This window comes from Equus asinus, chromosome 2 (assembly GCF_041296235.1).
Source record: "Equus asinus isolate D_3611 breed Donkey chromosome 2, EquAss-T2T_v2, whole genome shotgun sequence".
Taxonomy (NCBI): domain Eukaryota; kingdom Metazoa; phylum Chordata; class Mammalia; order Perissodactyla; family Equidae; genus Equus; species Equus asinus.
In genome coordinates, this window is record NC_091791.1 from 10,544,151 (window position 1) to 10,566,987 (window position 22,837).

Genomic DNA, 22,837 nt, shown 5'->3' on the forward strand with positions numbered 1-22,837 from the left:
GAAGAAACATCTGTCCTGAGAGGTCCCATGGAAGCCTGCAAGGATGGGTGTGGAGTGCTGGCAGGAGCAGCCCCCACAGGACACAGGGTCCCACAGCTCAGTGCAGCCACGTAACCAAACGTGAGATGTGACAACAGCAGGCTGAACTGCCATCTCTACATCCATATGTCACTGCACACATAGGCAAAACTCCGACCCACCCAGAGCCCTGTGGACCTTTGGGAGAGGTTGCTGAGTGTTTACAGAGGACTCAGGCCTGTCGGTCGCCAGGCTGACTCCTTCCAGCAGAACCATCTGTGATCTCCAGAAAGCGGATGACAGGCTGAAGACAGATGGGCTCAGGCCGGGGCCGGCTCTGACCTCAGCAGCACCCAGCACATCCTCCCTGCCTGTGGCAGCACCTCCGCCCTGGGGACCACCCAGAGGAGCAGGCCCACAGGCAACAGATCTGAGGATGAACCCCTGAAGCCACAGGCCGTTCTCTGAGTCATCACCTTTGATGGAGGGGGAGGGAACACAAAACCCATGCCAGGAGCGAAGGGACATCCTGGCTCCTTCCTGACGCTACAAGGTCATCTAGGCAGAGAGCAAAGGGACACAGCAGGGTTCCAAGAACCACAGGCCGCTCAGCTGCCTGGTGTCACTCTTGACGAGGGCTTTGCTTAACTGGATCGCTCCTACACTCCACTTGGGCCTCCGGCCTCCCACTGCCTCTCCAGTTAGGAAGTGAACTTAGAGAGCAGTTGGTGGACAGAGGACTTGGCTCTCAGTGTAGAGAACGGAGCCTCCATCCTGTCCAGGGCCCCCCTTTCGACCGCTGACACTTAGAAAGCCTTTTGCCCTTTGCTCTTGGCATTAACAGCCTCCTCTCTGGTGTGTGCTTCCCCCAGGGACTCGGCCTGTGTTGGCTTCCAAGCTAGTTTTTGCAACAGTCTTCTTGGGTCCAGCTTCCCAGATTCCTGGAAGCTTTCGTGGAGATAGAGGTGTCTACAGCTGCTTAACCCTGCACCTGTTTGAGGACCCATCGAGGGGAGCCCTGCTCCAAACCCCAGCAGACTTGAGGTCCAGTTCTCATCAGGACCACTGGAATCAGCTTCAGCCTGTGCTTTCTGGGACTCAGGACAGGGCAGTTCTTGAGGCACGTGGTGGTCTCCTGAACTGTCTCCCTTTCAGAAAGAGACCTGGTTTCCAGACTGAAGCTCTGGGGAGGGAGGGGCGGGGGCCGTCCTGCCCTGCATTCCCCCGCAACCCGCTGCTACACTTAGCACTGCGGCTGGCACAGAGCAGAGGCCCAGGAAATATATGTTGACTGACTGCATGATGTATGGGGTTGACAGACCCCCTTTAGTCTGAAAAGCTCCAGATGCATGTGTAACTGTCCTGAAATCCTATTTATGAAGCCAGGGTGGCCAAGCACAGTTGTTAATAACACCAGTAAATCCCATAGGATGATTTTGAAATAGCTGGTAAGACCTCCAGCTCAACCTTGCATGGACGATGTGGTTTCATGAGGACCCACTGACACTACAATCATTTGAGAGAGACTGCAGCCAGCTGCTCCTGGGAAAGGAAAAGAAGCACACCAGAAAGCAAACATGAAGAAGAATTTTAATAGCTCACACTCAAAATCACTGTGCTCCCAGTTCTGAAGAGATTCCTAAAAGAGGCAACTCTGGCCATTTGGAAGCTGACGCCCACCCTCGCGTGGTCTCCGGCCTCGGCCTCCGCTGGGTGCTGACTCGAAGGGAAGGATAAACACGCCCAGCGCCATTCTGGCCCCCACGGCACCTTCCTCTTATCTATGTGTTATATCAACTGCCTTAGGTGGACTAAGATGATGACTCAGTTAAAGGAGGAGAGAACCGTTGACTGTCTAAGCAGGAACAGCCCAAGCTGGCGAGAAAAAGCACGCTGCGTACATAGGATACAGAAGGACGAGCTTCTGCCTGCGGGTCTATCACATTACATCTGTTTTGCCTGCAAACTATCAAGAAGGATTCTGTTGGCCAGGGTGTTCTGCTGAACAAGCAACATGGCAGTCAAAAGTCTCAGGTGTCCTGCGCCACCAGCCCAGAGTCATCGTGCATCGTCCACTGGAGCGTCTTTGAGGGAAACATGAAGTCCAGCTCATGCCTCTGCCTACGGGTCGATTTCTTCGGGAATCACCGTAATCATAATGTCTTCATTGCCCCTGCGGACAACCATGTTCAGGGTGCTCTCCTTTTTAATGACGTCGCTGACGTCATTGGCGGAGACCACCGACTGTCCGTTGATGCTGATTATGACGTCATTTTCCTTGAGTCCACCACTGCAACACAAAAGGAAAGAGAACTGTCACGTTTCCATTCCTCCTGGTCTAACTACCATGAAAGGTGATCAGCTTTACATGACAGAGGCACAGTGTAGAACCTAAAAGCCCAGGACAAACGGGCGTGGTGGCGGTGAACTTATGTGAGAAAGGCTTACTCCACCAATGTGGTGCATTATTTCCTTTTGAGATTTTTAGGCCGAATCATCAATCATGTCCATTGCAGAGATGCCTACCAGCACTCATATGATCTTAGGAGAGACTGACCCCGGAGGATGTACCATATACCATCTACCATGTATCTTGCCCATAGCCAACTTTCTTGGAATGGGTGTCACAACTCAGAGAGCAGTTCCCACAGGGATGGACGGAAGGGTTCTATCACGAGACACTTCCTTTGCGTTAACGCTTCTGTAACTTTAGCTCTTATGTATCACGGCATCAAATAAGATGCTATGGTCCAAGCGGAAAGGTCAGCAAACTTTTTCCATAAACAGACAGATGGGAAATATTTTAGACTTTGCAGGCCACACTGTCTCTGTCACAATTACTCAACTCTGCCATGGTAGCCCAAAAGCCACCATAATAGACAGACAGTATGTAATCTACTGGGCATGGCTGTGCTCCAGTCAAACTTCATTTATGGACACTGAAGTTTGAATTTCATATAATTTCCATGTGTCATCAAATACTATTCTTACTTCAAATTTTTTCAAACATTTAAAAATGCAAAATCTATTCTTAGCTCACAGGTCATACAAAAGCAGGCAGCAAGCCAGAGCCGGCCCCCAGGGAACAGACTGCTGGCCTCTGGTCTCACAGTTCTCTCTGGATATTACGTCAACACAAGAAATAAACTCTGTTCATCAAGCTCCTTCTTTTCATGTTACTTTGATGCCACCTGGGTTATTCTTCCAGAGGTGTGGACGGGGGTGGCCTGACTGACAGACATAATTAGAGAGGGCTTCATGAGGAGATGCGTCCTGAAGCCTAGGATGATGGGACCACTGCCCGAGGGCTCAGGGACACTGCTCCCTAAAGCCTCTGTCCCCAGCCAGGCCTGTCTCAGAGACTCATAACGAGCCTGATGTTGCTCCTCTCATCTGGATGGCCCCCATGAAGCGAGGACTTTCGAAGACAGGAAGTGTCCTTTGGTTGATGCGTCCTGAGCTGAAGTGGGGTGGAAGGCCTGACTGGCAGAATGTCTGACCAGTTCACAAGGATTGTCACAATCACCTGAGCGGATGTGGAAAGAACACCACCCCCTCCCCTCACCCCCAGGAAGCACAGGGATATTAGGAAAAGGGAAAATGATTCCAACTCACGCTTCTGCTGGGGTGTCAGGAATTACTTCAATGATATACGCCCCTGACAGCACATCCGGGAAGTCTCGGTGGCGATCCTTCAGCTCTTTGGCTTTGCTGCTCGGGAGAAAAAGCACCTGGGTTAACAGCAAGTATCAACGGCCTCCCTCAGCTGAGACTCGGCTCTCATCTGGCTTCACCTCCTGTCCCTGATGCTAACACAAATTCCTCCGGGAGTTTTGATTCTGCTTTAAATTGCCTGTCTACCAGGGTCAAAGATTTACTGGGTAATAGCAAGGAAAGTGCTTTATCATCATTATTATTAATTTCATTAATTAGTTGATAGTAGCTACCACTTAAGGAGTCAATACAGTACAGTCAGGCATCGCTTGGCAACGGGGATACCTTCTGAGAAATGCGTCGTTAGGCGATTTGGTGGTTGTGCGAACATCACAACATGCATGCACTTACACAGACCTAGACGTAGAGCCGACTACACCCGTACGCCATAGGGTACTAATCTTACGGGACCACTGTCATATATGCGGTCCGTCATTGGTTAAAACGTCATTATGTGGCGCAGGACTATAGAGCAGTTGGCCTGGTCTGGGGCCTGAGCTCCACCCCTGTCTGACTGCATGATCTTGGGCATTTGCTTAACCTCTCTGTACCTCAGCTTGCTCACCTGCAGAATAGGGATCATGACAGGACTCTATGACGCGGGGTTGCTGTGAGGATTAGACGAGGTCATCTAGGGATGGCACTCAGCCCAGGGCCCGGCACAGGGTCAGCAGGTGAGAAACAGTGGCTGCCATCACTGTGGCTAGTGATCGTTGCCACCAATGATCCAAGCCTGACAACATTAACTCACTCGGTCCTGCCACACCCCCAAAACGCCTGCACTGCTATCCTCACCCTGGAGAGGAGGGAACTGAGGCACTCAGAGGTCAAGTTGTTGCCCAGGTCACAAGCCAGGAAGCAGCAGAGCTGGGACGAGAACCCCAGAAGCTGGACCCCAGGGCTGATACTCTTTCCCTATACCTCCATCTCCCACAGTTCCAAGACAAGGAACTGATGCACATTTTAGTCTTGGCAAATCAGGCCATATTCTGGAGTGCTAAGAAAGGTGCCACTAGGCCAGCCCCAGTAGCCCAGTGGTTAAGTTCAGCGCACTCTGCTTCAGTGGCCTGGATTCCTGGGCACAGACTTCCACAGCTCATCTATCAGTGGCCATGCTGTGATGGCAGCTCACAGATAAAATAAAGGAAGACTGGCAGTGGATATTAGTTCAGGGCAAATCTTCCTCAGCAAAAAGAGGAAGACTGGCAACAGATGTTAGCTCAGGGCCACTCTTCCTCAGCAAAAAAAAAGAGAAAGGTACCAACATTCATTATATGTATCTAAACTATAGTAATGTGTTCACAATTAACTACTAGTTAATTAATTATAATAATATATTAATGTCTACATTAATATGTTCTGCCCTTTGCAGACCTTACCTAGAACAGTTTCAACCATGCCCTTGGTTACCAGGACTCATGCGATTATGCCACATTTTTCCATCAAGGTTAGAACTCCAGTATGTTATGAGCCGGGCAGCCACACACCGCAACTTCCACCAGCTCGGGAAAACAAGCCCATCAGTCATGCTGGGCCTGACCCGCATTCCGGGAGCCACAGCCCACATGCGGCAGAGCTCACGAAAGGCAGGGCGCTCCCGGGCCGAGGGAGGTGCCTGGGGCACTCCTGGAATGTGTGTTTCAACAGAGCAAGTGGTGAAAGGAAGGCACGAGGGAGAGTGACCAACACCCCCTGCTGTTCAGGCCTGCCTTAAAGAGGAGGGCAGAATCTTCTAGAAGGAAAGATCTGCTCAGAACACAAAAACAAAAATGAAAGATAAAACAAGAGGCCAAGACTAACGGCCCCTCCTCTTTTTCCTAATGTTACTTAATTTTAACCAGAAGCTGAGATGTCTTAAGACAGTCTAAGTGTTCTATTTCAGGGGAACCAGGGAGAGCTGTATGAACTTCAGGTTTATTTAAATTTAAGACAGACACAGACGTCCTGCTACCCACCTGGATGTGAGTGACATCATTCGGATGCCAATATACTTCTTCTTGGTGATGGCTTTGCCTGGTGTGACAACAAAAGGACAACAGAAGGTCAGCCCAGGTGGCAGCTGTGCTGGGGACACCAGGAAGCCATGAGGTCCAGCCCCCAGTTGCAGTGTAAAGTGGGGCCAGAGGGGGATACGCTGAGGTTGTGGTTCAAATCCTGGCTCGGACCCCTACCTGCCGTGGGACCTTGGAGAGTCCTGTCATTTCAGTTAACGGCCAGAAACCTAGGAGTGGTCCTGGATTCCTCTTTGCCTCATCCTAACATCTGATGAGGTTTCTATCCCTTATGTAAATCCAGACTGTGATCCTTGTACTCCACCCTGGTCGAGATGACCAGGAGAGCCTCTGAACTGGTCTCCCAACTTCCATCCATCCTCCTCCCAGCCATGAGAGTGACCTTTCAGATACATCAAACAGACCATCAACTTCCCTGTTCTCAATGAGGTTAAAATGCAACCCAAGCCCCCCTCCATGGCCTACTGTGACCCTGGCTCACTTCTTCCACATCCGTCTGTGACTCCACATGTTCACAGCAATCCAGCCGCATGGCCCCCTCGTGGGCCCTGTGCTCGCTATGCTACGCCCACAGCAGAGGCCTGGAATCCACTGGTCCTCTGTCTAGAATGCTCTCCCTGCCTGCTGGCTCCTTCTCCTTCAGGTCTCGGCTCGGGAGGCGTCTCCCAGCCACACCGTCTCCATAAGCCGCCCCCGTCATCCCCAAGCCCACCATCCCACTTCAATGTCTGGGAAGCACTTGTTGCCCTCTGAAATGATCTTCTATGTTTGTCTACTGTCATCCTTCCCTCTCCCCCAGGGAGAACGTAAACGCCACACCTGTAAGGGACTCTGTTGAGCCGTGGAACCCCCAGCCTGATCCCAAGCCGACGAATCAATAAACGTTTGTGGGATAAATGATCTCCCTGATCTCAGTTTTCTCATCAGTAAAATGGGACTAAGAATTGCCCCCTGATGGGGCAAAGGAATTAAATGACACAAGTGAACAAGGATGTAAATGACACATAGAAATCACCTAGGGTCGTGCCTGGTACACATTAGATTAAACCATAGAAAACGTCGATGATCATAGGTCAAAAATGGCCAAACAGCTCTGACCTAGTCCCAGGGCCTTAACGACATGCGTTCCTTTTCCCTCCTGGGTACAGAGCTTGGCTGATCCTCAGGTGTGTGGCTTCCCCCAAGGCCCCGAGGAGCAGCCAAGCCTCAGGCCTGACTCCCCCAGGCTGTCTGGGCTTCACTTTACCTTTGGCCTGTCGGTCATGGGACTCCGTTAGGAACTTTTTAATCTTATCAGATGGGATTGCAAAGGAGATTCCAGCTGTCACTTTCAGGGTATTGATTCCAATCACTTCACCGTCCTGAAAAGCAAGATGGACACAGCTTACTGAGTCCATGAAGGTGTCCCTGAAGACACGCACCAAAAGAGAACAGAGAACGCGTCCAGAGGAAATCTCCAAGCTACTTCAGAGAACGAGTGGGGTGGAGGGAGCCGGAGGGAGGGGGTTCCGGGGTGGTAGGGGCTGAGCCACACTTGGGCAGCGTGAGCCATGCTCAACAATGGAAGACTCCAGACTGTACTCAGTGATCACTGAGCGCTAAGCCCAGCAGCCAACAGATCTTTTCAAAACGCTCATTTGCTCCTTCCACGGGGAATACGTTTCCCAAACCTCTGAGTCCTTTAGGTGCTGTCCACGCCTTTCTGCTCCTCCATCTCCCATGATCTTAAGATTGCTCTGCTGACATCAGGGAGAAACCCTTAGCGCTTAGGGCACCAGGCTTCCTTACCAGGAAAATGCGGTCTCATCTCAGACCGCAGCCGTGGGGGCACAGCGGGGGCTCAGGGGAGACAGAGGGTGAGCCACTGCGCCCATTTCCTCTGCTCCTTGCAGACTAGCTTTAAATCGTAGAGGAAGCCAGCCTACAGGGTGCGCTTCGATGCAAGATAAATTCACAGTTCAGCGAGTGCTACACCACAGGAAACAATCTCCGAGTAACAGGCTCACCTCACGCCATTCAACCATTATTCTGAATGCTATTGTTAAACACTTTGTTCCACTCAGGCTTAGAAGGGAAAACTGCCAGGAGAGTATAAATCACGCCTCACACACTCCTGTAGCACTGAGAATTCAGTCCCGACTCCAAGGGACCATCCAGGAGGCACGGCCATCCTGGGCCTTGCTAAAGACGGCCTTGACTTCATCACCTGTAGATGAGAGTTGAGCGGGGTGAGCCCTGAGCTGCACCCTGGCTCTGACAGTCTGACTTGAAGGCTTCCCTTTGGATGCTCATGTATTATAACATAGCCTTGGTGACATCTTTGTGAGCGGGCTAACTCCTCATTCCAGCCAGGTCTTCAGGGAGGGCTCCCGGCCAAGACAAAGACGGCAGACGAGCCAAGCCAGCTCCTTCAGCAGCCTGGAGACTTCATTTGAAGGAGGTGCCTCTAGGGGACAGGCCAGAACTGCTGACACCTTCAGAATAAAGGCCTGCTCCTTTAACTACGCCTGGGTTGGACCTGAACTCCAGGGCGTTTACTTGTAACTTTGAAACACAAGCGTGTCCGCCGGCATAACACTTCCAGTGCTCAACTCCAGATGCCTTACTCTTTCCAGAAAAGATAAGAAGGGTAATTTGCAAGGATACAGTACATTCACGAATTTCACTTTAAAAGAATTAGATACTGTGCTGTGGAAAGTTCATGTCTAAAAATAAAGCAAAAAAAAAAAAAAAAACCAGCACATACATAGATTTTAAAAAGGTCTTACCAGGTTTACTAATGGGCCTCCAGAGTTTCCATACTGAAATTAAGCAAAAATTAAAAGGTTATGTTTATGTCATTACACAGTCCAATCTACTTCCCCGCCTGGCAGGTTCCTGAGTGTAGATTCTTTCCCGAGATTTGTTCCTGTCAACCTAGTATTTTGCTGGAAAAAAAGAACCTTAACAATTTTCAGAAAGTCTTAGATGTGCCACAAATGGGAGAGATGTGTTTTTGCTGCAAAGCCCAGAGGCCACCTGTGACCCCCAGAACACCTAAGACAACTTCCTTCTCTTTCGAATAGGCTGGCTGCCCACTTGCTCCAGTATCACAGTATTTCAAATCTGCATAGCCCCCCACCTGTGTGACCCCAACTTTGCTGCTGGGGCTGGAAATCCACAGTTTGTTCTATTTTCATTACTTCATGCAGATCACAAGAAAGCCTGGGAAGAAAATCCATCAAAGCAGCAAGGGCACAAACCTGCTGTGTTTCTTATTTATTAGACAGATGTAGGGGAAAAACATTGCTTTTTAGAAACGTCAATCCTATAGGGAGACAGCTGAAGTGGAAAAATGTGATTTAAAAAAGATTCCCTTTAGGAGATTGTGTGGCGCAATCCCTGGCCTCGTTAGACCTCGAATAGTGTAGGGGTAACGCTCAGACTGTGCCCCAAGGCAGAGCAAATACTTCCTGGGGGCCGCCGAGCCTGTGCCAGGGCGAGTGTCCTGCCTGCCACAAAGTTGCAAAAGCAGCTTCACTGAGGGGCCACTGACCCTTGAGGCGGATGGGGGCTCCTCCGTGCTGCAGACCTTGGCAAAGCTACAGTGCCCTTCGCAGGAGTCCCTGGAGGTGGCTAAGGGGCTGAGCCCTCTGCCTCATCTGCTCTAGGGGTTCAGAGGGAAGCCCTTGGACAGCTCCTTGAGGAGCCTGCCTCCACCCTGGTCCCTAAGCCCGGCTTTCCAAAACCCGCCCGATCCCAGCCGACAGGGCTCACGTTGATGATGGCATCCGTCTGGATGTAGTCCATGTCTGAGTTCCGGAGCCCCAGCTCTTTGCCGCCGCGCTGGGTGGTGCTGACGATCCCGGTGGTGACTGTGTTTTGAAGGGAAAACGGGCTTCCGATGGCGACCACGAACTCTCCCGGCCGCAGCTCCGAGGAGCGGCCAAGCAGCAGGACAGGCAGGTTTCCCTGGAACCACAAGGTGGTCAGGGCTTCATTTGGTTAAGATCACAGGACAGATAAATGCACAGATGTCACGGAACCCTGAGCAGTGGCGGGCCACTCGTATCCACCAGACCTTGCAGGAAACCATCCCTTCCGGGGCCAAAGGCGGCACTTCCCTCCCACCTACAGCAATCACCATGTGCTGAGCTGTCGCAGGGCACAGCCCAGGAACACGTGGGAACATTACTGGAGGCCATCTCAGGGTCTTACCACATCTTGACACTATCGGCACAGACGCTCTGAAACCTTGAGACCAGGAGACAGAGGAGACAAATCTGGGATTTGGGGCAAGACTGCCTGGGGGTTCTTAGGGAGCAAAGTCCCAAAGAAAGATCCTGAGCCCACACACCCCCGGGGTGGAAGGGAAAGGGGCTCTGCCCCCACTTATCATAGGCACATACGCCAGAGTCCTGGAGAACCGGGAGCACCGAGGGTGGCACTGACTGCTCAGTGCGGCTCTGTGCTAAGTCCTCAGCAATTCTGGGGAGGGGCCAGGACGGGGCTTGGTGCAGGAGGCATCCAGGACCCCAGACACCAAGACCCAAAAGGTGGGCTCTCTCCTCACCTGAAAAGGCCCTCCACCAACCAAGCGCCTCTGCTCCCCAGCCCAGGCAGGCTCATTAACCCAACGGGCCCTATCCCCACGCCCTGTGAAGGCTGGGCCGAGTCAGGAGCCCCAAACAACTCTTCAAACTAAAACCAGACACAGGAAAGCCAGCTCAAGTCCCCAGGGCTGGGGAGAGCTGGGCCTCCATCAGCGGCTGGCCTGAACAACGTGGACCAGGCCCAGAAGGCAAAGCCCAGCCCAGGCCTCATGCTAACCCCAACTCACACTTGTCCACCTTGAAAAAGAAAGAAAGAGGCAAGGGGGCCAGGAGGGTGGGGTGGATGGAACCAGCAGTTACTGCAGTATCTCCTCTGCCAGGGATGGAGCAGAGACCAATGGATGAGGTGGGCTGATCGCTGGACCCAGTTAACAGCTGAAGAAACTGAGGCTCCAAGCAACTGGGCGACTTGAGATACAGCAGGGAGTTAAACCTGGGACTGCGAGCCCAAACCCAGACCTTCTTAACTGCTCCACAGCACGATGCCGCAAAGACCCCCTCTCCACCCCGAATAAGGAAGGTGCTGCTCAAGGAGATGCTGGGCCAGAAAGTCCATGGAGGAAGAAGGAATGTCGAAGAAATCATCTAAGACCTAAAACTGACTTTAAGAGACCACATGAGAAGGAATGCCCATCAGATCGTAGACACTGGGAGGCCCAGTAGAGTACTGTGGTCAAGAGCTCAGACCCTGATTAGGTCCCGGCCTGAGCTTACAACCACTTGAGTCCTCAGTGTTCTCATCTGGAAAATGGCAACAACGTAGCACACTTATCTCATGGGTTAGTTGTGAGAATTAAGTAACTTAAGACCTGAGCAGCTCTTTGAATAGCACCTGGCTCATGGTAAGCATCATGTGAGTGGGACACGTAAGCATCATAAGCGTTAAGGGTTATTAGTACTGGGGTCTGTGCAGACCCAGTGGAGGAAACCCCACCCACGAACCTCCCACCGGCTAGTCTGAGTCACCCAGCCCTCCACCCAGGAGAGGGCTGGTGGTGCAGGTCCACCCTGACAGTGACCCTTTGCCCTTGGGGTCACCTGAGGCCAGAGAGCATGGTGCTGCCCTGGAGGGGGCAGGCCTGCAGCCCCACACTCCCCGAGCTCATCAGCGTCCAGCAGAACACCAGCAAGCTCAGCACGGCCTGTTTACCCTGGGCCCGCGCCAGCTGCCCCTGCCAGGAATGACTTCATCCAGCAGTCGCAGGGGTGGGTGGGCGGGAGGCAGGGCCGGTGGTGTGTGCTCGGCCACTCTGGGGGAGGCCTGCCAGGGACAGTATGGTTCCTTCGGGGTCCAGGAATGGCTTTCAGGGCTGGGCTTATGGATGGGCAAGAGGACACAGTGGCAAAGGCTCCTGGGCCTGAGGCTGCCTGGCTGCCCAAGATAACTGGCTTTTCGCCGACTGCAAGGCAAGAGACCAAGTTCAAACACAGAGAGGTGGGCCCAGCCCCATCAAGTCAGCCACAAACTGGAAACCACATCAGGAAGTGACATGGCAGGACTCACTGGGAGGTCTTCATTAGCATCTGCTCATCCCCCACCCCTGCCACCCCACCTCTACCTCCAGCAAGGGGCCAGACCCAGGCACCCGGGTCTCAGGGGGCTTACAAGGCACGGGGGCCTAAAGACAGTACTCCGTCAAGCTCTTCTCTTCCAAATCTGAGCTCAGGCCCAGAGGACGCGGGAAGGAGGCAAACGCTTTTGGGGGAGCAGAAGCTGTGAGGACAGAAAGGAAAGACCCCCCCCCCCGATGGGAGGAGAAACCAGTGGCCTGCATGCTGCTCAGCTGTGCCCACTGGGAAGGGCCAGGTCTCCAGGGGACACCGCCTGCCACCCATAACAGGCCCAGAGAGCCCCACGGACAAGCATGGCTCCAGCATAGCGAAGTTGTCCACACTCAGGTGACCGCATGGGCTTGAGCAAGTGGACACGGGCCATACGAGCCCAGAATCTCCCTGAGAACCAATCATCACTCAAACACAGGAGGAGGAAATGCAGATCACAAGAGCCGTTTATCAACCCTGCACCAACAGGCAACACCTCTGCCACGTTACGTTCTTATCCCTCAAACGTTTCATAGATTAGGAAGGACAATCCTAAAACAGAAAAAAGTAAGCAGATTACATATGGCAGGGTACACTATGAAGGCTGAATTGGTGTCATGACAGTCAATTCAGGTGACAAAGCACTTTCATGACCACCTTGGGAGTTAGCACAGATTTGCCCCCATTTTACAGATAATAGAAACTGAGGCTCAGAGATGGTCTGACTTCTCACAGCTGATGAGCAGCCTCACAAAGAAACAGGCTTCCCAACTCTCAGACCTGCACCTGGTACGTGTTAACCCAGAATTCTAACTATCAGGCAGAAATCTTTGCAAGGGTGTGACATGGGACAGCGACGTGGGCCAGGCCAGATTTACAGTTCTTGTGAAGTCGAAATGCCCTTTGGGGGCCATTTTGGGGGCCAGCTGGCCCCATGAGCATCAGGCTTTCCAGTCAGTTCCAGATCCAAGTGAAGCTCATTCTCAGCCTCGATCCTCACCTCGGGCCTGGCTGCTCGGCGCAGCTATACCTCTGCTGGCCAAATTCCTACTCAGTGATTGAGCATTTTACTCCATAGCTGTCTAGACACACGCTCCATGGGAGGACCTAGGGGAGATGAATTGCAGATATGGCTGGAAGCTCAAAGCTACCCTTCGGCCTTGACCTGCAGACGTGAAACCGGGAATCCGCCCACCCTGGTCTAGTCCCACGCTGCTGTCCGAAGGCTGGTTCCCACGCCTCCCACATCAAAGCCGTCTCCGGGCTCCCCGCTGCAGACACTGTGTCTGAGTCTCCCTCTAAAGCGGCCCCAGCCACAGGCCATCTGGGAGATGCCAGCCCCTCTCCTAATAGCCACTTCCCCCATCTCACCATCTCGCTAGAGCCTTGCAGCACGCCTACCAAGTCAGAGCGCAGACATCCCTCCTCCACTCGGCAGAGCAAAGAGGAGATGAGGAAGAACGGGGCCCGCAGATCCCGCCCTCACGGCAGAGTCTCCAACCATGGGGGATGAAAATGCAAGGGGGGTGTGCGCACAAAAGCCGCGAGGCGGGAGAGCTCGAAGTGGCAAAAGCAAAACTCCGAGGCTCCACCTCAGAGCCCTCGGGCCCCACCTGGAGAGCCTGCAGCTCGAATTTGGCCCACGTCCTCCTAGAACGAGAGACATCCCAAAGTGAATCCATTGCACTGCCAGTTCTCAAGGTCACGCTCCTGCTCATAATGGGGAGCGGCCTGGGAAAACAGCAGAAAACAGGTGGCATCTAGGTTGAAATGCACAGCCGCCGGCAGTCTGCAGGTGACCCACTAATGCTGAATGACGTCCTCACCACAGAGCCAACAAGAAGGACTTTAAAAAAATCCCCCTAACACCCGAGTTGTTGGCCCATGCCACCCAGGTCGATGTAGAAACAGCCCAGGTGAGGGTGTCAGAAGTCCCGGGTGTGGCCTCCAGACTCACCACGTCAATGTGAAATCACTAAATCCCAGCCGTAGGCAGGATAATAATTGTGTGGTAGATTTAATGCTGAAACTTGGAAGAGGCTGGTGCATTGCATGGTTAAAGAAGGCCCTACCGTTCATTCAGACTACAACAAACAAACACCCACCAGCAGAGCTGGCAGCGCTACATCCATGCAACAGCCAACACGAAAGAGAACTTTCTCAACAAGCATTCACTGAGCGTCTCCCACGTGCCTGGCGCGGTGAACACAAGAGATCAATGAAATCCACCGTGCCCTCCAGTGACATCCACTGTCTGATGGGTGAAGATACAGACAAGCCACCAGGACACACAGCAGCAGAAAGTGAGAGTCCTTCTCCCTCCCTATGGTCAGCTCAGCCTAGAATCTTCCATAAGGGCTAAATATAGATCAACGCTAAAAATGATTTGAGTGCATCAAGTAGGGTTTCTTCAGCTACGAGTAACAGAAAATCCAATGCAAAATGGAATCAATATCCACCTGTTCAAGGGCAGGGTGGTGGCGGGGCTGATGACCTCAAATTCTCAAAGGACGACATCGAGAAGGGCTCCTTCCTTCTTTCTGTCTGATCAACTTCAGCCTGTTCTCACAGTCACAAAACCACCACTGCCAGCCCAAGCATGACATAAAGATGTGACAATGCCCCGGGGAAGTAAAGGGATCTTTTCTCTCTGATCTCTGGATTCTTTATCTCTGGATTCTTTCTGAGAATCCAGAAGGGCCCAGCATATTAGCTCATCAGCCAGCATCTGGTCATAAGGTTACCCTCAAGCACCCTTTGGTGAGGGGAATGTGCTCCCATGAGTTAGCCCCTCAGGATCTGCCTGAGTTAGGAATGGAGTGGGTCGGGTAAACTGAAGACCAGCCCCGGGTTCCATCAGCAGGGAGGCGGAGGGCTGGGGAGTGCGCAGTCATGAGAGGCCACCGAAGCCTCATTTTAGAGTGGTCATCCTAACACCTATAACATTTGGAAAGGGCTCTACTACTATATGCTCCTTCATGCAGGGTTGTTTGGGGCCTGGGGCAAGAGGAGACGTCGGCTTCAAAGGAAAGCAATGGTCAGCACAAGATAAAAGCGGTCCGAGCAGAGCCTGGCCAGTGCCCCGTGCTCTGCCAGTCCCTTGGCCTCTGAAACCTCCGCTCTGTGGGACAGATAGGACAGGCATCATACCCATCCACTCACCAGCACACTGACGGTCCCACAGCGAGGTGGGGGCAGTACCGGGACTGGAGTCCCTGCCATCTTCAGTCCAGGTGTACTTCTCGCCAGCCCATTCTGCCCAGAGGCTCAGGGCACACAGCCGGCCAGCAACAAAGAGCTGTCTTGTGCCTGGACTGTGTCACAAGGGCAGGCAGCAGGAGCAGAAGTGACACACAACAGGACGATGGGGGCGTCGAAGAAAAATCAGAATAGAGGCCAGCCAGAGGAGCCGAGCTCATGTGTCCTCAGGGTGAGGGCCCAGGCCGTGCTGTTTCTCCAATGGTAGGAGCCCAGATTATCCTCAGACAGCCCGGGCTGGGGCCTGTGTGGCCCGCCTGCTTCGTGGGCTCTACATGTGGCCTGGGCTCCTGCTGAAGATGAGTCACAACTGCCAGATTCTCCCAGGGAAGAAAAGCTGGGTCTGTGCTGAGTAATGCCCCCCGGGCTGAGGGCTTGCTTCGGGCTTATTCTCCAGCATTAACCAAGGGTGGTACAGAAGTGAAGACTTAGACAAAATGCACATATGCGTGCACACACACACAGACACACGCACACGCGCACACTCAGTGCCACCTCGGCCTCCACACACCCTGGGAGCACACTGTCCCACGCAGCAGGACATCTGGGTTTGGTCTTGGTCCTGTACTGACTCACTCCATGACCTTGGGCCACTTGATTGACTTCTCTGGGTCTTGGTTTCACCGCTTCTAAAATAAGGGAATTGAGCTGGTGACGTCCAAGGTCATTCCAGCTGACAATTAGGGCTCTTTCCAGAAGGCCTGGTAGAGTTCCAAAAAACCTATTATCAGACAACAGTTAAATTAGTAAGATCAAAACAGGTATCAGAACCCTTCAAATCTCTGTGCACACAACTCCCCAAGGGGGTCAGCTAATCCCTGCCAACTCCTACAGCCGCAAGGGGAGGGGGGATTCCTGGAATTTTCCGGATGCTGGCTCAGCCACTAATCAGCCAGAGAGGACCCAAAAGCAATAACCCACCAGCATTTCAGCTTCTGGCCACACTGGGTTTTGCCGAACAGCCCCTGAGTGCTCATTTCACTGCAACCTCATTCCCTGAAGCTTGGAGAAAAGGGCAATAAGATGAACCAATTATACTAAAGGAAAAATGGGCAAATTTTTTTTAACTTAATGAGACTAGTCAACTACGTCTTTCTCTTTCTTGAAAAGTATAAACCATTCCTGTTACAAAAATGTTTTTTCTGCTGAATCTGCAGAAGCCACCGCATCCACCAGCTGCCCGGCACACTCGTGCTCCAGGGGCTGGGGCTTCCAGCCTGGTCCTGGGAGTCGGCTGAAGTTTGCTTCAAAAGCCAATATTGCACCAACTGGCTGTGACTCAACTGAGTGATTCAATGTGCCTCTGGAAACAGTTATGCTAACCTTTCATTTTCTTTAAAAAATATACAGTGGGGAAAACAGCACATCCCCCATCCCCAGCAAGAGGCAGTGCCAGGGAGCTCACAGGCCTAAGAAGAAACCAGGCCGCAGAGGCGTTCCAGGGGGTGTCAGCATCTGAGATGCGCCTGAGACAGTGACCCAGCCTGAGTCAGGAGGGACGTGAGCCCCCGAGGGGGTGAGGGACAGTAGCCTGTGGACCCAGATGAACCAGATTTGCTAGAGTTGAGTTACTAGGGACAGGACCAGCTACATAATTTGTGAGGCCCAAGGAAAAAGAAAAATGCAAACCTCTTGTTCAGAAAGTGCGTAAAAAGTGCCGTTCAAGGTACTAAAACATAAAGCTTTTTCTTTTCTTCCACATTCTCTCTCTCGACCTGTCATGATGTTTCATATTTGCTGTTTAGTGTCACACTCTCTGGGACACAAAGATACTCACCAGGTTGAGTCTGACACTCAGGGCCTCAGGCTCAGTGCTCTGCCCACCAGCTACCAGATGGACCCACACATTGTGCTGGCTAGGGGTGGGGAAGTCGAGCCAGGCATCACCCCACTCCAAGGGCCCATCCCCCAACCCAAGGAGGATGAATGATCCCCAAGGGCATTGAAACTTCCTTCCAAGCAGGATGCACTAGGTACCTGGACGGAGTGGAAGAGGCCTGGCCCTGCCTAGTTGCGACAGAACACCCCATGGGGTCGTCCACTTGAGCCCTGCCACCACTCGCTGCCCCCAGATTCCATGGCATGTGCAGACCCCCTGGGGGACAGAGGATGGCAGTGATTGCTTCCTGTGGCCAGGGGTCCAGGGGACAGGAAAGCAGGGAGCTGAGACCCCGTCCTGGGGAGGTGCAGAGGTGGCAGGAGGAAGACCATTGTGTGAGTCAAGGCTCCAAGCCCCTGGCACACACTCCACTGACTCCACTGGATTTCACTTACACAACACAAATTCCAAGATGAAATTAAGATATCAACCCCAGAGCATAAACCCCCCAACTATGGGGCCCTTTTGAGCACAAGGCCCGTGCCCGCACACGACACACACCCATAAAGCAGCCATGCCAGGGGAGGAGGTGGAGCAAGAGCAAGATGCTTGGGATGCAGATTAGAGAGGGTGGAGGTCAAGGGATGGCCAAGGGAGGGTGGCTGCAGAGGGTGAGACCACAGGGCAGAGGCCAGGGCAGGCAGGATCTGCTCCATGGCACTGAGGTCACCAACACACACAGAACTCAGAAGAACGGGGTCATCAAGGCGCCCACCATCCATTTCCCACTTGACATACTGTTGTTGCTGAATAGGGACAGCAGAGGTGGAAGAGGTGGGACGAATGGGAGGGTGGCAGGGGGGTAGAAGGTCAAGGGGGAGAGAGAAGAGAAGTAGGGAGATGGAGGAGAAAGAACGATAAAAAGAATAGAAGATGGTTATGCAAAAACAAAGGAGAGAGAGAGAAAGAGGAAACGAAAAACAAAACAGCCTCGCTCCTCACTGTTTATGAACACCACCATAATATTTAGTCTCCTTTAAGTATATCACGAAATGCTGGCATTTCAAATGTTCCCTTATTCTTGTTGTTTAAACCACAAAATGTCAACAGCTGTGTGCGGGAGCCCAACGGCTCCCACAGATTGTACATATTCTGTGGCATCCAGAGGAGGAAAAACAGCGTCTCCGTCAAGTGTAACTCTTGCCTTCTCCACTCATCAGCCGCTGATCCTTCCACTTGCATCCACTTACTTCAACTCGACCAATGCTGCTACCACAGTGTGGCCAACAGTGTTTGGAAAATAAGTATTTAGGAAAATCAATGAATGTGAAAGTGAATAAATGAAAGAATGAACAAAGCAGATCTTAAAAGATCCATCAGTCATGGTACACATGTGCCTGACGGCAATTAGACTTTGAGAGGTGACCACAATGTACTCTACACAGAAATCAAAATAGAATAATGTACACCAGAAATCTATATAACGTTATAAACCAATGTTACTTCAATTAAAAAAAAAAAGATCTATCGGGATCTTAAAAGTGGGGTTAGCCTAATAAGTGGGGTTAGCCAAGGCCTGGCGTTTCAGTCGGGGTAACTGACTCTGGATGAAGCCTGGTTTTCAGCTGTCTGTAAGGTTGCAGGCTTGGGGCTCAGGGAGGCAAAGGGAGCAGCTTATACCCATCAACTCCCCAAAGGGAAGAGCTGTGGTCTCACTCTGTTCAGTAGACTCAGCACCCAGCACAGAGCCGCCACTCAGCGTCTGCTGAACTGAACCAAAGGCACGCTGGTCCTCATTACCCATGACCACTTAGCACTGTGCGGCCCCATATACGCAGAAGTTGCCCAAAATATATCATTTCTTTCAAATTTATTTTTAAAATTTTTAAAAGATGTATAACCTCCTCTATATAGACATAATTTGAGATGGTCAATGACACCAGGCATATTATAAGTTCATTAATATATATTCATGACGTAAAATGGAGGCATAGAGAATTATCTAACCACAGGGCCAATGACTTCTATGAGATGCCTCGTAGCCAAAGCAAAGAGGGAAATACGATGACTCACACATTCCCATTATCAGATTCTGGTGCCTTAATTAACAAAAGTGACTTGTTAATTAGCACTTTTATTAGAATAATCAGTCCTCAATTCATCAGAATGTCTTATTTCTCCCTTGCCATCCAAAGTGCTCTGGATGGTTTTAGGAAACCAGTTTTGGGAAACTGCATCCATGAATGAGGGGTGACCGGCTCAGTATGAATCCTTTGCACTTTTAGACTCTCACGAGATGGACTACATAAGAAATTGGAGCTTTCCAGAGGATGACCAGGAACCCCAAAGAACCAAGGCCAATAAGAGACATAGACCATATGCAGAGGAACCAGCTAACCAGAAACATTGGCTTGTGTTCTGGAGGACTCTCATAAATTCTGGGAAATAAGTTCGCACTTGGTCCAAGGTCCAGGTCCTCCAGGCTGGGCAGAAAAGGAGAACTAAGCAACTCTGGGCCGCCCACTCTTCCCCTGGGCTGGCTCTATCTGTCCTTCCCATCTCAACGTGGATGTCACTTCCTCAGGTAAGTTTCCCTATCTACACTGAGCATAGAGGTCTCCCAGCCCCCACTGCCTTCTATCTCTTGCTCTGTTTGTTCCTTCTTTGTACTTATCACCAGATTTCTTCAAGTATCCCACACTAGACGATCAGCTCCACAGCTCTCGCCCATCGCTGAGACAGCCGCAGCACCTAACACATGTCTGGCCAGGACAGATGCTCAATAAATATTTATAGTCAATGAATAAGGAATGACTGAACGAATGAACAAACCAGAGCTTAAGAGATCATTAGGATTTAAAACTGGATAATAATTTGCAAATTATCTTGGAATTCATGTAAATTCCTCTCTACTGATATTACAAGAAATGGGCAAAAAAAAAAAAAAAAGGCCTCTCTCTGCTGAATCCAGCAAGACCTAAGCATCATCGTCAGCAAAGAAGCACAATCCCCTCCAAGAGAAGGAACAAACGAAATCAGCGTCCCTGTCCTTCCGCTTTTGCTCACCTAGCGTTTCACCTCGCTTGGCTCTCATGAGCATATTTAGCTCCCAGCACATTCAGCTCCTCTAGGACAAGGTGTTAATCATCTCACACTGGGGTTGGAAAACTTTTTTCTGTGAAAGGCCAAAAAGTAAATACTTTTGGCTTCAAGTGCCATCTGGTCTCCATCCCAACTACTCAACTCTGCTGTTGTAGGGTAAAAGCAGCCACAGACTCTATGTAAAGGAATGGGCACGGCTGCGTTTCAATAAAACTTTATTTACAAAAACAGATCGAGGGCCAGGTTTGGACTGCAGGCCACAGGTGGTCAACGATGGACTCTAACACAGTGTTACACACTCACTGAACTCAAAGGGAACAAGTGAAGGGCACAGGAGACATTCCGGATGGGGCATCTACAGACTCAGCCCCAACACCCTGGGAGTTGCTTTGTCAGAACCATAAATAATAGTCTTAATCCAGTTCCCTGAAGAGAGAGCGCCAAAGAGAAAAAAGGCATTACCATATTAAGAGAAAAACACAGCCAAAGAATTTCCTCAACAATCATCTAAGTTCTTGAAACTGGGCCAGAGAACACACAAGGGCTCTGGGTTTGATGGTCTGGGGAACTGAAACATTTTCACATTCCAGAAGGAGCTGCAATCAGAACAATAAGGAGCCATGTCCTCATCAGCCTCTGGACAAAGGCTGGCACAGAGGAACAACTGCCGCTTCCACTCTGCCGTCTGCACTTACATCACCTAATGAAATATTGATTCCCACCCCCTAAAAATGGTAAAAATCAATACGATAATAGGAGCTACACAACATCAGCAGGGTCTGTGGCCTCTTCAGCAAATGCGATGGCGGCCCTCTAAGTTCAGGGAGAGAAAGGAGACCACAAAAAGGCCAGTGAGGAGGGAGTGGGGAGAAAGACTCCAAAATGGAAAAACACAGAAACAAATTGAGAGGGTAACTATGGTGGCGCAGTCCGCATTCCAGGCTCCCAGTGCTTTATGAGCTTGAGTGACAGACTCCAGAAGATGGGAAGCCGCTCCAGCACGGGCTCTGTGTTATCTGATGCACTTTTGGACAAGCTCCGGCGGCTTAGTCAGCGCTTCTGACAAGCGGGTTGCCTGAGGAGAACCGGCTGCCGGCAGGCGGGGGGTCATGAGTCACACCCAGCGCCTGGCCACGCCTGCCCCCCCCCCGCCCCCCCCGCCACCGCCCCCGGGGGGCCACCGGGACCCTCCTCACTCAGAACTCAAAGCAGATTCACCACACACTCGGCCCGATGCTGAGAGAGGCCTGGAGCAGACGCAGCCAGCTCAGTGGCTCCCAGGACGTGTGCATGGAAGGCCCCAGGCCCCTCGGTCCCCTCCCGAAGCGACCCAATATCTGAACCTCATGGAGATCATTGGTTCAGCCAGCTCAGCAGTAAAAGGCCCCTCTGAAAACAAAGCAGCCCCGAGCCCAGAGGTCTCCCTCTTCAGCCACTTCAAACAGGTCTGAAGGTGGCAACTGGCCCGAAGGTGGCCAGGGACGGATGTAGGCCGGGGTCGGGGGGAGGGAAGAAAACCACCTCACAAGCCTTCACAAGGCGACTTCCAAATATTGCCCTGGCTGCTGGCGTCAGGGGAAAGCGCCCACAGGAAACCTCACCAGCGCCTTGAGCTCCCAGAGACCACAGAGCTACCGCAGCCCCGCAGAGCCACCCGCCCATCCAGCCCCAGTCGGCCCTTGGGATCAGATGAGGGCTGGCCGAGAGTCTGGGACAGGGAGGGCTCTGCAGCCAGCCTGTGGCAGGCTCATCTCCCCATCCGAGAGGAGAGAGGAGCTCACAGCACCAGGCCCCAGCGCCTCCCCGCCCAGCACCCACAGAGCAGGGGGCTCTGAGACTCATCCTCGGGGTGGGGTTGTCGAGCATCTCCTACCTGAGAAGTGACTAAGACAGGCGTGTCCCTCACACTCCAGAAGCAGAGATAAACTTAAATCAACAAATAAATAAGACAATTGTAAATTATGTAAAGAGAGGAGGAGGGAAAAATGATCAGCACAAGGTGATCATCTCTGGGGTGATGTGTCCCCAGAATGATGGGCAGAGGGGGTACTGGGACATGGGGAGCTACCTTGGGTAGTGGGTCAGGGAAGGGCTGTCTAAGGCAGAATTTAACCCGAGCCCCAAAGGATGGGAGAGTCAACTCTGGAGGAGCTGGAGTGAGATACGCCAGGGGAGGGGATGGCCAAGACCCTCAGGAGAACAGCCCTGGTTTATGGGAGGCAATGGGAGGGTGGGGGGTGGCTAGGCGGAGTGGGTGAGGGGCAGAGGGAGGAGATGAGTTTAGGGAGGGAGGGAGGGGGTGCCCCATCAGGCTGGGCCTTCAAGGCCCTGGTAAGGAGTTAAGATCTCCTTGTACGTGGTGGGAAATGTGTAACAGGTTTTATGCAGGGTACACAAGACATGATCTGCAAGTTGCAATCATCAAGGGGGGGCAGATGCTTTTCTCCTGCATGTTTCCTAATCAACACAGCTGGAAAAACAGCTGCATCCAAAGGACCTTGCCCCTCTTACCTTCTTCATACATCCCCAGTGTTCCTACCCTGTACTCTGGCCTAAAGGAAACCAAATCACTCTCTTTTTACCTCTCTCTCTCCCTCTCCCTTTCTCTCTCTCTCTTTGTGAACAACTCAGGAAAAAACTGCATGGACAAAATGCTGTCTTTGGATAAAAATTTTAAATGTTCTGCAAACAAGGCCAGTGTCATATTAAACACATTTGGAAACAGTTTGTATCTGAAGCTGAACTAGTTTGCCCTCAAAGCTGCTTTCTATTAAAATGTT

At 51.8% G+C, this 22,837-nt stretch overlaps 1 protein-coding gene across 1 annotated transcript in view; it reads right to left on the reverse strand.

Annotated features, from left to right (window-relative positions):
• Positions 1-1,589: 1,589 nt before the first annotated feature.
• HTRA1 (HtrA serine peptidase 1) overlaps positions 1,590-22,837 on the reverse strand; it is a 51,767-nt gene continuing 30,519 nt past the window's right edge. The window contains exons 4-9 of the mRNA XM_014830719.3: positions 9,501-9,695; positions 8,513-8,545; positions 6,991-7,105; positions 5,688-5,745; positions 3,634-3,729; positions 1,590-2,308 (exon numbers count right to left, since the gene is read on the reverse strand). Coding sequence (XP_014686205.3) covers positions 2,140-2,308; positions 3,634-3,729; positions 5,688-5,745; positions 6,991-7,105; positions 8,513-8,545; positions 9,501-9,695 — 666 coding nt within the window. The 3' untranslated portion in view covers positions 1,590-2,139. The remainder of the gene's footprint in view (positions 2,309-3,633; positions 3,730-5,687; positions 5,746-6,990; positions 7,106-8,512; positions 8,546-9,500; positions 9,696-22,837) is intronic.